Below are 16,410 nucleotides of genomic sequence, written 5' to 3'. Positions count from 1 at the left end.
CACGGTTATAAAAAAAAAAAACAGATACACAGATGGCACATGTATGAAAATCTGAGGAGGAAAATTAGAAAAAAATTGACTGAGTTTTCTGGATGAAACTCAGATGATTTTTCATACATTCATCTGCAGGTACCCTAAACCATGGGCAGCATGAATCAGAGCCTGGCTGCATTGCAACCGAGTATGTTTGAAGAGCCATCCAAGGGCTATAGGTAGTATGGTGACCAGTCCCTGCCGCACTATGGTTGATTGACAGGTCTGTCCCATGTATGTGCATAGGCAGAACACAGAGAAAAACATACCTGGCTGCAATCGTGCAGCTCGGCTATGATTCCTGCTGCCTGTGCTTTGGTCAGCATGAATACAGTGACAGGTTCCCGTTAATATATTGCAGGCCACATCCATATAATCTAATATGTGAAAATATTGTGGAATTGTTATGGCTGTCATACAGTAATCGATTAATATAATAATGTATGAAACTGTAAATTAAATGTAGATTGGACCATGGATACTAAGTAAAGTTTGTATCATCAAATTTATATAATGAAAATAATCTCCCACAAGAAGTGTTTGTGGATTTACTAAAGCAAATCATATGCAAATTCCACGTGTCAAGAACATTCATTCATTGTGCTATCTGACTATTGAAGATAAGCTAATAATGATTTTATTATTTTAGTAGAAAGAAGAAAGGAAATAATTTGATTTATTTTAGCACATTATATTATCAGCTCTTCATTTACATACTAAACCTTTCTACAACAGGAAAGAAATATAGATGGAAAAATGAATCCACAGAAATCATAAAGTTGATAAAATGAAATTGCTAAAATACGAAAAACAAGTAGATCCATCGAGCTTTATAGCAAAGTTTATTTATTGTGTATACAGTATCTCTGCCTTCTTAAAGGGAATCTATCACCAGGTTTTTGCTACCTCATCTGAGAGCAGAATAATGTAGGAACAGAGAATCCGATTCCAAGAATGTATCACTTAGTTTACTTGGTGCAGCAGCTGTGACACAACCAGAGTTTTTAGATTTGCATGAAGCAGAGCTCAGAAAGCTGCCCCCGCCCACACCACAGCTTTCTATGTACATTGTCTATTGACTGTGATCTGCTTATCATAGGAGGGGGCGGAGTCAGGCCAGGGCTCACAGGAGCACCTGTCCTGGCAGTTATAATCTCCTGGCAATAAAACCTTAATTGTATGGAAACAACAGCACGCAGCCTAATAAGTGACATATCGCTGAAATCTGTGTCTCAGCCCCTACCTCTTGCTGTTCTCAGATTACATAGCAAAAATCTGCTGACAAATTCCCTTTAAAGAGAACCTTTAACCAAATGTTTCATGTTAAACTGTACACACAATGTATTAGTGACAGCAGAGTGGAATAAAACTTTTTTGTTGTTTTTTCTATTTCAGTTTTTTTCACTCTCCATTGCGAGCGAGTGGTCATGTGACCACATGTATGCGATTTGCATACTTGCGGTCATGTTCCAACTAGACACTTTCAGCTTCTCTCAATAGAAGTGAATTGAGAGAAGAGTGATGAAACTAGTCAGCATGTGACCGCAAGTATGCAAATCACATACATGTGGTCACATGACCACTTGTTTGCACCAGGAATACCAGGGAATCGTGACAGTGTGGGCACCACACACTATCATGATTTAGCAGTAGACAGAGAGTGGTGACTGAACCAGCAACGGCTCCGCCTCCATGACTGAAACCAGAACGCTGCAGGGGTAATAAAGTTAATTTTCTCCCGGCAGCGTTTACAGTCACTTGATTGACTGATTGATTGACTTGATTGATTACAGTTACTGCCTTGATTGACAGTCTGCTCTGCAGCATGAGTGTGCAGAGCAGGCGGTCAATCAATGTGCGTGGAAGTGATTACAGTGCGCAAACAGTGCAGTGAGCATTGACTATAGCAGCTCCATACACCGAACAAATGGTTGGAAGCGAACGGCTGCACAGAGGATATAAGTTCATTTTATTCCTGTAGCTGCTGCTCCAGTAAGGCAGACAGGCAGGATTTTACTGCCATTTCTCTTTAGAATAACCCATTATCTGTATGTAAATAGCATTTTTAGACATGACAAGTTCCCTTTAAACAGTAGGCCACTTTCTGATACCACAACGCATAGTTGATAAGACCATAAAAAATTTTTATTTTGATCTCTGTGGCTAACTATACATCTAGAACAGGGATGTCAAACTCAAACACACACACGGAACGCCGAAATGAAAAACTTGGACAAAGTCGCGGGTCAACCAGTATACAGTATAATGGTCCCCACATAGTCCTCCATACAGAATAATGGCTCCACATAGTCCTCCATACAGAATAATGGGCCCCACATAGGTCTCCATACAGAATAATAGGCCCCACATAGTCCTCCATACAGAATAATGGTCCCCACATATTCCTCTATACAGAATAATGGGCCCACATAGGGGTGGTGGTTCTGGTGTCGCGAGCCAAATAAAACCATCCTTATTTGGCCAGAGTTTGACATGTATGATCTAGAAGCAATGGTGTACCTCGGTGTTTAAGTTAAACGAGTTGTCCACTTTCAGAAAATTTTCATCTCTGGCTAAATAAAACATTTCCTAATAAAATAACAAACCTCTCATTATTCACACTCCTATATCTAGCATTGAGTCTCCACCGCTGCTTCCGGTGTCCTGTATTGACTGCAGCGCTGAAGTCTCGTCACCTTGACAGCGTGGCAGCTCAACGACTCTGCCCATGTAGAAAGAATGGTTCCCTCAGAGCCGCTGAATTTAGTGATTGGTTGCCATACTGTCAACATCAGCGCCGTTGCCAATACTGGACATGGGGAGCAACGGTGGGGACGCAGCGGTGGGGACGCAGCAGTGGGGACGCAGCAGGGGGGACGCAGCACTGGACCCGAGGATGCAAAGTAAAGAATGGTTTGCTATTTTGCAAGAAATAGCAGCCAGGGATGAAGATTTTCTGAAAGGATACAACCCCTATACGTACTAATATTCTAACTTGAAGGTAACATTTCAGGTATTTATTCTACCCCCTCTTTACATCATTCTACATGGCTGCCATTCTTCACTTCATACATTGTCCTCCTGCTTCAGTAAAGTATCGGTCTTGGTTTACACTTTATATATTTGATGCTGAGCTATTATAACAAGCATACTTTCTATTTAGCTGGAATATAAGGTCCCCGGAGAAAGATTCATGCAGGGCTTTCCCCTGCTGAAATTTCAGTTTTTAGTTTCACCATTCTCATTTACATACTATGGATTACACAAATCACTGGAGCTAAAGTTCCCTGTTTTCGGTCATTCATTCACGTCATGAATGTGAAGGATAAGATTTATGAGCCATTTCCGGTGTATGTGACTCGCCCCCTGGGCCGTGGGGCACGCTGAACCGGGCAATAGGGAGACGCTGGGAGTAGTAGTGGCGGCCCGGTCCCGCGGCTCAGGGTGGTCAGACCAATGGTAGTCTGCTATGCGCTTCAGATAATGTCCGACTACGCCACCCGTGGATTGCGGTTATTAGGAACCGCCGCTGCAAGGCAGTCCGCTGGGGCTGATGATGGGTGCAGCTGAGGTGATGTGACTCCCCACGGGAAGAGTGCAGCCCCAGGGCAGTGTAGTGGATGGTGGGAGTGATGGTAGTGAGAGTCCCGGTGCTAATAGTGCTGGAGGCGCGAATGAGCACACAGACGACAAATTACAGTCCAGGGTCTTTACTCACAGTTCAGGTACTCCAGGTCACTTCCGTCGGCAGTGACCACCCGAGCCGTGCTGCGTCCACCAGGTGCGGGGCTCGGTCAACTCCCAGGCAGTTCTGGAGCATGGCACAGGACCCCCTTTTATCCTTTCTCTGGCCTGCCTCACCAGTGACCCACTTTTGTCCAGCTGCCGCGGACCTGTGCGGTTAAACGTGGGCCCCGTCCTCCGCTGTCCTATATGGTGCCTTCCTAGCAGGTTTGATGAGGTGTCGCACCAATATATGATCACGACGACCGGTCTTTGGCTGAGGGTAGTTTCTCCTCCACCAACTTGGGATCCGGTACCCTTAATCTGCCTGACCCTTCACCCTGGATTCTCGTGGGTTCTTAGGGTCCCTTCCACCTTCTTGTTCCTGAGCCCTTCTGTTTCTCTGTCTCTTCTCCTTTGCAGTTCCTTTCTGTTTCTGTTCCTTTCTGTTCCTTTCTCTTGGAGCTGAGATGAGCCAAAATCTCAGCTCCCCTTCACCTCCTCCTCGGCCTCTCACTAGGCCCTTCTGGAGTAGGGCTCCTACAGAGCCTCTACTCCCTGTCTTCTCCTCTCTGGACAGAACCTAGATCTAAGACGGTGCCCACCTTTTATACCTCCCTCTGACCATGAGCCCAGGTGACCAGCAACCAATGGGCTCCTACCTACGCTCAGGAACCGCCCCCTATCTGCCCCTACAGCACTGGGTGTTCCACCCCTCCCTCCCCACTCCAGCAGGGACATGGTCGGTCGTGCCTGCACTTCTGTCTAGTGGGAGCACCGTTGAGCTGTCCCTGGGAAATGGGGTGTGTGTGCTGCATGCAGCTAACTGAGCCCTGGTCCATACTCCATCCTTACCTGGGAGTGGAATATTACACCTCTGGTCTGAGGTGCAATACCCCTGTAGCGGCCGAACCCTCGGGGCGCTACATATGCGTAAAATAATAATCTTTAGGTTTCTGTGTTAAAGTATTTTCCTCTTCGCGAGCATTCCATTTTTATTGCTTGTGCACCTCTGTGTTTGACTATTTGTAGGACTTTCTCACAGCAGATGCTGTATAGTCAGTGGAATTTGCTGCAAAATCAATGGCTCTAACCTATTACAGCTTGTCAGTGACTTCCAGATATGACAAGGGTATTGAGCCGCATTCTGTATTAAAAGAGACAAGTATATTAAAAAAGGACAAATATACCAAAGATATGACTTAAAGGGAACCAGACATCAAATTTTCCATATAAAGCCGACCCCAGGGTATGGCACGATTAGTTCAAATGCTGGATGACTCTGGGACTGTCAACGGCAGCGGTAAGGTCCTGTAGACTTGATACAACAAATTCTTATATATGTAAGCCCCTTTTATATAAAACAACATCTGAACTAAATCAAAATTTAAAACCATATTATTATTGCCAGTACAGTGACAACAGGATCCTGGGGTCAGCTTTAAATGCCAACTTCTGATGTCAGGTGTGACGCTAGTCACTACTTACGGATGCACCATGAACTGGGGAAGTCACAGAGTCTGAAGGTAAAAGCCAGGAGGGTACATCATAAACAGAGGAGGGAGGCAAAGGCATAGTCAGGTCACATCCCGGAATCAGAATTCCAAGAGGGTAGCGGATCAAGACCAAGATGCTAGGCAAACGGATGGTCAAAGGCAAATCCAAGATCGAGCAACAAAGATCAAAATACTAGAACTCAAAGCACCGAGCAAACACACACCACTTGAGCAGACCTACAACTGGCAGAGATAAGAGGCAGACAGCCAGATGAATAGCCTGGGAATCATTGCGAACAGGAGACACCTGTAGGAAACCCAGCATAACCTGGCCCTGATTGGGCAACTAGACTGTCACTTACCACACTGACAGATCAGCACACCCAAGCCTGAGATTGGATGGCTGAGTTGTCTATCACTATACTGACAGCCCAACACGCCCCTGCCCCAGATTGGACGGCTAAGCTGCCACTCATTACACTGATAGGAGGAATTGTGACATCAGATTCCCTTTAAATAGCATTTAGACTGATAATCAGGAACAAGCTTTCCTATGAGCACTTATTCAAGATTATCGGCCTGTCTAAAAATGTTGCCAATCTTCCCACGAACGAGCAAAACACTCTTTTGTGGGTGGAAAGGATTTTAAAGGTTTCTTGAGTGATTGTCCTTGACAGCACATCGTCCTGTGTAAAAAGATGATATGCTGCCAAGATCAACAATATTCTTTGCACACATTCTAAGGGGCACAGGGTGGTAGTCATGGCAAGGGGTAGCTGTTCTCCTCCCACACTCTGGCACCCCACAAATAAAAAATAAAGTCCTGTTTTTCGTGTGGGCTGTGTGTAGTAGATAACACTTACGTTTTCTGTTGAAGGTCCCATCTGCTGCTGGTCTCCGACCTCAGCTGCAGACAAACAATCAAGCACAGTCTCTTGATCCTTATTTAACAGTTCAACTTTACTTAAAACGTTCAGTTTTGGTCTCAGATACAGCACATTGGGGTACAGCAGACACAGTTTCAGCTTTCTTCAATGCCCCTTTAACCCCTTACTCTTTGTTCCCCAGGTATGATCCACCCGGTACCGCAGCTTTCCAGAACCTGGTTCTGCTTCCTATAGGGACATCCCCGTCCGTTTCCCCTTCTTAGGAAGTAAGTAAGGCTGGCTCCTCCATGCCTTCTCTGGGCCATAGACCCCGGACGTTTAGGGAAGTTTCCTTGCAGTTTACCGCACCTTTTTCCATAGTGCTGCTTCTCTCTTTCTCTGCCTCTTGCTGCATCACTGTCGACCTTCAATCCACTGGCCCTGAACTTCTCCACTCCTCTCAGTTATCCCTCCTGCGCATAACTCAACGTTACAACCAACAACTACATCTCCGACTGACTGACGGACTGAAAAAAGAAAAAACGTTGCTCTTCTCTGGCCCAATCTCCTCCCCCTTTTGAGAGGACCAATCACCAACTCTTCTTCAGTTGCTGGGCTAACCTTCCCCTTTACTACCCTACTGCGGTCACTAAACCTTCTATATCTATGGTGCCCCCAACTAAATCTTCCCCCTTTCTATCTTAATCCCTAAGTCCTATGCTATGCTTTATGTCTTATACACTAATAGGCCCGCCACTGCCTATCTGCCTAATGTTCCTATCTATTACTAACTAAAAACTAAACTATATCCTATTGGTTCCCTATACACTATACATGAATAACATTATACATTGATCACAATACATTACATTGTACAGCCTCTGTCACACCCTTACAACATAACTGAATTGTGGTAATAGTTGTTAGAGTGCATGGAAGTGCCGTCGGCCAGTCTAAACAGGCTATTAAACGACCATCGATCAGCTGGCATGTAGCCGATAGGCAGTAGATTAATGACTGCAGTCGGCCAGTGTAAATGCACCTTACGTGGATTGGTCAGTCGTGTGGTTTTGCCTCGAACTTGAATATTCACTATTGATGTGACTAGTGCACAATTGTGTCTGCAGACTCAAACACCTATGAAGCCACATGCAGGGGCCCCAGAGACTTTTCATTTCGCCAAAGAGCAGCCATCTATATGCCATGTCTTGTTTTTACTCTTAAAGTGAACCTGAATGCTGATACATACTGCCCAATCCGTGGACTGCATGTATCGGGCACTGGCTGTACAATCTCACCAAGGTATGTTTTAGGCCACTGCCCCACTATCAGTATTTGGTCAGTATTTTTTCTCAGGAGTGGGAGACAAAACCAGGAGTGGGTGATAAATGCAGAATTGGTGACTTGTTTCTATTATACCTTTTCTCTGATTGTTCCTCTCCTGATTTTGGCTCTCACTCCTGAGAAAAAATACTGACCGAATACTGACCAAATACTGATAGTGGGGCCTTGGCCTAACTCTGAAACACTGCAGCGTTTCAGAGAAAGACATACGATACTTTAAGATTGAGGACCACTTGTCTCATCCATAATACAGTGCAACATGCAGAGTCCCATAGACTTTGGGAGCATGTTCCGTGGGGCTGTGCATGTTGCATTGCATTATGGGTAATACTATTCATGTCGTATACATGTCAATTTGGCACATATACTATTAATACATATTTTATAGATGTCATGATCATTATTCCTTACAATTACACCCATGTTATAAAGTGATATGCACCTGCATTGTCATCTATGATTGGTTTTGAAGTCTTATATTTTTTGCCATTAATGCCAGCTTTTTATATAAAATACATAATGAAATACATATTTTAAGCTAAAAACTCCTCTTTCCATTTTTGTTCACTTTGCTAAAAAAATAGATGAGATCTTCCAACAGTTAATGTGCCCTATTCCAGGCATAAAACAAAATGTTGCATACTTGACCAATAACGTTTTTCATGGGATCTTTATTGATATCCATTTATAATCCTTATATGCTCTAAAAAAACAGCAATGAGTTATCTTTAGCTTGACTAAACAAGGAAGTAAAGCTGGTTATTCTTCATAGATCATTACACTTTGTGTCTAGGCGTTTGTTTCATTTTTTATCTATTTTGTTTTAGCATTCTTTTACTTAGAAAAAAAGTTTTAGGTTCAGCAAGGTAACTTAGGCAATAATATATATATAAAGCACAAACTACTGTAAAGGGTGGGTTTACACAGGACCGTTTGCTGTCAGGAACAATGATTTTTAAACAAGCTTAAAAATAATTTCGCCTGACGAACGAGTGTGTAGATTGTTTGTCGGATGATCGGCAGGCTATTTAAACTTTCCTATTATCAGAAAACGTGTTCTAGGTAACGCTTGTTTATAATAATTGACCAGATCATTCCACCTGATGAACGAGTGCTTTTCTCATTCGTCGGGTAATCGGCAGCCTGTTTAGACTGCAAGATTATCGTGAAACGAGCATCACACAAGACTCAGTGTACCAGCAAGAAAAATGGACATGCTGCCGATATGAAACACGCACCGCAGGTCCGTTTTCTCTGCGTAAAAAAAGCCCAGTGGGCAGGAGATTTCTATAAATCCCATCCACTTTGCAGGAACTCTAAGTCGCTGCGTTTTTGACGCAACGAAAATATTCAGCTTCAAAAACTTAACAAAAACTCGTTGTGGGAACGTAGCCTAAATGTTGACATAGTCACAAGATTTATCAAACATAGCTACCCACCCTCATTGCATCCTGTTCTACATGCAATCACCACCAAGTGGTACATGATTAATAACAGCCATATGTTAGACCACACTACTACCTCCAGCAAGTTAACGTGTACATGCCGTCTGCCAGAGATAACATGTTGATAAGATATGATCTTTTAGTTCTGAATTCATACACAGGGGTTCCTCAAGTTACAAAATTAATTCATTCTAAATCAATCATTGTGAAATGAAAATATTTTATCATGAGAATTAGTTTCCAAAGCCACCTAAGAAAAATGCTAAAATGAAAGATAAATGGACAGAAAACTACAGGAAACTGTAAATCACTTTTTATGTTGGTGACGGTACACACAGTGCATCAGAATAATAAAATGGAGCAACTCTCATTGTGTGTCCAAAGGAGCAGCTTATTATGGCACAGGTTAAGAGCAATACAGAACATGTAAAACGGCGCTGTACTATAGAGTGGTGCCAATCGGTGCATGATCTTCACTAATACAGATGTTTTATCAGTGTTTTTGCCCGTTCTGATTTTTTTAATTCTTTTATTAAATCGAGGACGTTTCAATTTACATTGGCCCAGGAAAGACATACCATGTTGAAAATAATGTAATCTTAGACCAATGTAATGTGAGGGACCAATGTGACCATTTGCAGCCCCTCCAACATTATACATTATCTAGAATAAACTGGTCAAGCCCAAATAATAGAGCTTGTAGACTTTACAGATTCAAGATATCCTAAACGTTCTTCAGAACAATACAACTCATGTTATACTAACTCTTAGGTCCCAAAATTAGTAACGTGGTAAAACCTTTTCACTCTGATATCCTTTTTTCTCAAACTTAAAAATAACAAGGTGAAAGAGTGGTGAACTTGCTGAATTTTTGGTTCCTTCCTTAGAGCGCTGCACATTAATTTTAGCTGAGGTTAGACTAGCAAATACACACATACACATACAGGTCCTGATGCATAAAGATCGGCGTTCTTCATTCCAGTCTTGATGTTGGACAGAGTCCCAGGCAAGGCGCAAAGTGGCCTGAAGTGGGACTGAAGTAAGATTTGTCGTGTAAGGTACACCACCGCTCATCATGAATTTAATGAGCATGGGTCATCATGCACCTCTCCTGCCCAAACTGGGCAACAATGGCTTTAAAAAAGCAAAAAGCCGCAAAATTCTTGCCCAGCCTCGCATTGTGCAAAAATGTAGCATTTTTAAAATCTTGGATGAATTTGGGCTACAGTGTGTGTATATGTATATATATATATATATATATAAATATATATATATATATATATATATATATATATATACAGTGTGGTCCAAAAGTAGGTGGGCAGAAAGTGTAATAAGGTTATGAAGGGGGATATTTATCAAACATGGTGTAAACTGAAACTGGCTCAGTTGCCTTCAGCAACCAATCAGATTCCACTTTTCATTCCTCACAGACTCTTTGGAAAATGAAAGGTGGAATCTGATTGGTTGCTAAGGGCTACTGAGCCAGTTTCACAGATCTAGTTTTCACAGATAGATCTCCCCCAAATCTGTTTTCTTTTCAGATAATTCAGATAACACATAATGGCAAATAATTTAAATACAGATCAAAGAAAATGGATTTTAAAAGAGTATTGGAAATCTCTAAATACTGAAACCGTTAGAGGAAATTGGGTTGAAATATTTGGTACTCAAGCCCCTAAGAGACAAACCATTTACCGCATTCGTGACAAATTAAATGCCACTGCCTCAATCCTTAATGCTCCAAAAACTGGTCGACCCAAAACAGTCTGTACAGAAGATAATAAACAACTTGTTGCTGAAACATTTGTTCAGAGTCCAAAAAAGTCCACCAGAAGAGCCTCTTTGGAATTGGGAATTTCACGAGCTTCTATCATGCGAATCTTGAAATCTATTGGGTGGAAAGCTTATTCATGGTTTATTGGAGGATGATCCAGACAGGCGGCTGCAATTTAGTGAGATTATGCTTAACGAAATTGAAGAAAATCCAGTAATTTTAGATAACATTATGTGGAGTGATGAAGCTTCTTTCAAATTCTCCGGCCATATTAACAGACATAATTGTATTTACTGGTATAATGAGAACATGCATTTAACATTAGAGCAACAACTAAATGAGCCTGGTGTCAATGTTTGGGGTGGTATTTCAAGTTTTGGTGTTTTAGGACCAATATTTTTTGATGGAACAGTCACAGGAGATAAGTATCTCGAATTTCTAATGAATCAAGTTGTTCCCCAGTTACAGCAACAGCCTAATTCAAATGACCTTTATTTCCAACAAGATGGGGCCCCTCCACATTATTCAAGAGTAGTCCGCGAGTATCTTGATGAAACATTTCCTAATAAATGGATTGGCCGAAGAGGCCCACTTGATTGGTCGGCACGTTCACCGGACTTGACCCCAATGGATTTTTTCTTTTGGGGAGTACTCAAGGACAAAGTTTATAGTCGAAAACCAAAAAGTGTCAGTGATTTGAAAAATTACATAAGAGATGCATTTCAAGAAATTAATACCCAAAGAGACTTGTGCAAAAAAGTTTGTCGAAGCGTAAGAGGCAGACTTCAAAGCTGTGCAAATTGTAATGGAAAACAGTTTGAGCACCTGCGTTGATAAAATTGAAAGGCTTTTGTATTATTGTTCAGAATAAAATTTAATTGTCAATGTTATGCTTGTGTTAGTAAATATAATTTTATATATAAATCAAGATAAATGTTATTATTTTCTGTCCACCTACTTTTGGACCACCCTGTATATGTATATATATATATATATATATATATATATATATATATATATATATACTGTGGTAAAGCGACTTGCTCGGCTCTCCAGAGGCAGACACGGGACACATGGTTCGAGTTGACTTGGTTTATTTTATTTTATATGGTTTAGTTAACTGGTATATTCTGTGGCATAAACTCCAGCAGTTTCCCATAAAAATAAACAGGCCCTTTTGGGGTTAACGGGAAAACGAAACATAAGGTATAACAGAGTCCAATAGCAAGCAAGGCTCTGCCCGCTCCGGGTAGCACAGTAAAGTCTGGGCAAACACCAGTCCTCCACTGTTGCTCTCTGGTCTCACCCAAACACAGCCTGGAGACTTCACTCTCCAGACCACACACTACCCAGAGCAAACTACTGACTGAGTATTTAACCCTGCTCAGCCACACCCTGAGGAGAGGTAGGGGAATGGCCTCCCACCCTCTATGCCATTCCCATAAAACCACACCCTTTAAGAGAGTTAACCCTCAGCATATAACATGCTGGCAGAAATTTAGTAGGTTTCAGTTCACACAGGAGAGCATCCTGAGTGACACACCTCCTCTCGTATATCACACCAGTGACTCTGTCACAACTGTATGTCTGTCTATCTATCTATCTATCTATCTATCTATCTATCTATCTATCTATCTATCTATCTGTCTATATTGTGACAGAGTCACTGGTATGATATATGAGGGGAGGTATGTGTCTCACAGGTTGCTAGCCTGTGTGAACTGAAACCAGTGGACTTTCTACCAGCATGTTATATGCTGGTGGGTTAACTCACTTAAAGGGCGTGGTTTTAGGGGAATGACATAGGGATGGGAGGGACGTCATTCCCCATACCTCCACCTCAGGGTGTGGCTGAGCATCGTTTAAATGTTCAGTCCTGTTTTTTTTTTTTGAGTTGTGTTTGGAGAGGCAAGGTCTCCAGACTGGACAGCCATAGCTCAGGAGGGAGCTGAAGGCTGGACATAACGTGTGTGTGCGACCCGCACACACATATATGGACTGTGCTATAGTTTATCTTTTGTTTTGTTGTTTAGCCAAGTAAGGCTGTATTTATTTTACGGGAGTGCAGAGCTTTATGCTATTAATAAAGCCTGCAAAGAAAACCCGGGTTCCTGAGTCTACTTCCGGAAGTGGCCGAGCGAGTCGTCCTACCACAAATATATATAGATATATATATATATATAGACACACAGTTCTTTCATGTTATTTCACTAAATATTTAGTATGTATATGTATTATTAATATAGATATATTTTTCTTTTTATAAAATTTGGACTGGACCTCAGGATCTCAGCAGAAAAGAAAGTTTTTCAATGAGTAAAAGTTTTCTTATTTCCCTCTGATTAATTCTGCTTTTGCTTTTCAGAATAACATTTACAGAAGAAACACCTTAAAGGGATTTTCCTTTCCAGGGCAAACTTTTAGGAAGCACTGCAGCTTGCCAAATGCTAACAGTGCATACTTGCGGTCACATGCCAGCTAGATTCTCATCCGCTTCTGTCAATAGAAAATTTCTTGCTGAAAGTTTGTTATGTGGTGGAAAACCTCTTTAAATACAAGCATGTGTGTATGCCAGAACCTAGACCCGCCTGATCGTAAGCTGGGCCAAGTCACCTTCGTCATGATAAAAGCAATATTACTCCTAGAACTGTCCTCTGAAGTGCTAATTACAAAGGCGCCTAAAACGAAAGCTAATTCAATATAAGAAAGCCCTGTACCCCTTGGTGATAACCACAGCGTAGGGTGGATTTATAGTTATAAAATGCTAATATTTTATTTCTTTTTATCTCTTTTATTTCTGTTTGATGGATTACCAACCTTATGTATTATAGTGATGCAGTGTTATATCTTCCTACCACAAATGTATTTTAATAGTTGGTATTATGTTTAAAAATTGGCAATAAAAATGTTGAAATTCAATAATGAGACAATAAGAGAAAAAAAAAAACGAAACAAGAAATTATACCACTAACCCGTAAAATTTTAACATAAAAACCGCGCTAAGCAATGTATTCTTATTTAGCATTATCCAATAAGGTTGTACATTATGTTGCCAGTGATTGGCTATGATGTTGCAGGAATGTTGAGTGCAAACTTTCTCCACTGCACGTGCTTAGAAGCATGTGACACGTGTTGCATAAAAATGGAGCGCAGAAGTGAAGTTGTGTAGCATGCTGTGCTGCGGGTGATATCACCATAATACTTTCTTTGCTTTTGCTTAATATGCGTTACCGTGCCGGGTTTATTCAAACTGACTAATTTTCAGATTAGACTAGACTTTCTTAAAATGCGTGAAGATTAGCACAGTGGTTTATACTGGGTGCACTGTTAGAGTGCATTCACACGTCCGGATAAATAAGTCCGAGATGGGACCGTAGTGCACGGACTGGCCGGAATGTGACAGCGTCATAGAAATACATGAAGCTGTCGGGTTGGGAGAGCCGTCGGCCACTCGTTACTTTGCGGTCTGATCTCAAACCGATTTATAGTGTTGTCTGACTACGCCCTTAGACTGTCTAGTCCAAGTTTACACCACTTATTTGGCTAATTTGCCACATGGGGTTGCATCTCAAGCCATTCCCCCTTTCTCACAAATCCATGTCCCCTCATCAAGAGAAGCACAAAAATGGCTAAAATACATAGTAGCTATGGCACAAAACATGTAAAACTAATTTTTGTGGAATCTGCACCATAGTTTTGCCACTTCTAGGTTAGTAAAATGTCACCCACTTTTTTACGTTTTTTACGTTTTGGTTCTATTTAGTCATATTCACAAAGAGAAGTCCAATGTAGTAGGTTTTGCCTTGTACAACTTTTAAAGGGGTTTTCAAAATCAATGAAGAACTTCCCACTGCCACCAATAAAGCTAAAATTAGAAAAAAAAATGTATATTGACTCACTTTCTTCCCACAATTCTAGTGCCTTGTTCCTGATTCTCCCTGCAAGTCCTGGTATGTGTTATAGGTGCACTGTTCATGGAAGCTTGGCAGCTGTTAATAGGGCTACTCTGCTTACCAGATCCCAGGGGTTGCATTGGCTTCACCAGTGAACCTCTGTACAGGGATCTGGACTTACACAGGGACCCCTAGGCAGGGTCCATGGAGTCAACAGCTGACCAGTAGAGCACGCTGGAGGCACGAGGTCACATCAGGGACAAAATCATGAAACAAGTTGGTGGTCAAAATACAAGACGAGGTCAGAAAACAGGATATACAAAATAGCAAACAGGAGCGAGGGATCGACGTGAACAGGTCTTAGTTGAACTCAATAACTGTCAGCCGGAGACTGTCCGCTGGGTAAAGGAGCTCCGTCCATGGCTGCCAGCAGAGAGCTCATTACATACCAGCTCACTACAGCAGAACACAGGTTGACAGGAAAGGAACAACTAATCTCAATAAAATAAGAGCTAAACTGCCACATGCTACTGACGTCCTGCAGTGACTGCAAAATGAGTGTGGTGCCGCCTAGCGACCAGGGCAGGGGTTGCAGCAGTATGTTCAGACATGATCTAACAGTATGGTTGTCTATACATGGACTAGCTGGGGGCCATGCCAGCAGAATGTGTTGCGCAGGGCACCATCTATCATAATGCCAGCACTGGACTCCCCATAAAAATGTGGGAAATAGCATTCATTCAGTATAAATCTATATTGTGTACCCCTAGTGGATAAAAATCTATTCTGATCATATGATGGATTTGTAAGTATTATCCTAATTTCTTTATATCTGTGGAAATTATACATTCTAGAGGTGATTTTACTGACGCTTTGCAATGTTTTGGATCTAGTACAAGAATATAAAAAGCCAATTAATTAATCAATAGACAGCGAGTGGTAAGATCCATTAGTGTGCCCGATAAAGATCCTTCGCCTGTCAGATAAATGTAGTAAATGGGCTTATCTGACATTTTGGGACTTGCTTGAATCGCACCCTGTTTTGTACTGGATTAAGCAGTGAATAGATGCTGTTAACCTACATTTTAATCACTGCATGTATAATCAGTTTCTATTGGTATTTTACAGGGATCTGTGACTTATTAATACTCCATGGACCAGACGCAACGGAGTGGTGCCAATATCTCGTCAGCCTCTTCGAGACGCATCATCACTTTCCACTTGCTGTTCAATCTTATGAACTCTGTGAGGATGGCCCTATACCAAAGAAAAGCCAGAAAACATTTCACACTTGTAGATGTATTCTCATCCTTCTATCTGGAGACTTAGAGAATACTTTTGACAATCCAGAAGTTTTAGAAAGCCTAGGGAAAGTTTTAAAGCCACCAAACAAAGTGATTGTCTTATTCTTAATAGACAAAGAGGATTTTACTGTTTTTTTTCAAGACTGGCCAAAATGGAAATCTCTGTCTTCTGAAGATGACCCTGACTTGTATATTTCTGCAGTTTTGAATTCCATATCAGAAGGTATGTGGTCATTCTCGTTAATTCCTTAATAATAGCACATTGGATTATTTTGTGAAAAAAATAGGAATCAAAGCATGTTTGCCACTTACAAACTTTATTTTTACATAAACCATTCTAAAATAATAAGTTACTTAAGTAAACATTTCATGTCATCATTTGGACCCTGCTCGCTGCTGTTCAGACCATGCTGAGTGCACTGTAATATGTAACCCGTGATGTGTAGGTTGCTCAGAAAACACTCCCCACTGTGAATGTGAAGAAATCATACACTTGGTCTTAATTCAAGATATGTTTTTTTTGTAATTT

At 41.5% G+C, this 16,410-nt stretch overlaps 1 protein-coding gene across 3 annotated transcripts in view; it reads left to right on the top strand.

Moving 5' to 3' along the window:
* The window catches only part of PIK3AP1 (phosphoinositide-3-kinase adaptor protein 1), a 153,385-nt gene that overhangs the window by 14,171 nt on the left and 122,804 nt on the right, over positions 1 to 16,410 (top strand). For all 3 annotated transcript variants that reach the window (XM_073685714.1, XM_073685715.1, XM_073685713.1), the window contains exon 2: positions 15,706 to 16,104. In XM_073685714.1, coding sequence (XP_073541815.1) covers positions 15,706 to 16,104 — 399 coding nt within the window. The remainder of the gene's footprint in view (positions 1 to 15,705; positions 16,105 to 16,410) is intronic.

This window comes from Phyllobates terribilis, unplaced genomic scaffold, assembly GCF_046119375.1.
Source record: "Phyllobates terribilis strain yellow unplaced genomic scaffold, ASM4611937v1 Scaffold_5__5_contigs__length_657084704, whole genome shotgun sequence".
Classification (NCBI taxonomy): domain Eukaryota; kingdom Metazoa; phylum Chordata; class Amphibia; order Anura; family Dendrobatidae; genus Phyllobates; species Phyllobates terribilis.
This window is presented reverse-complemented; position numbering and strand designations above follow the sequence as displayed.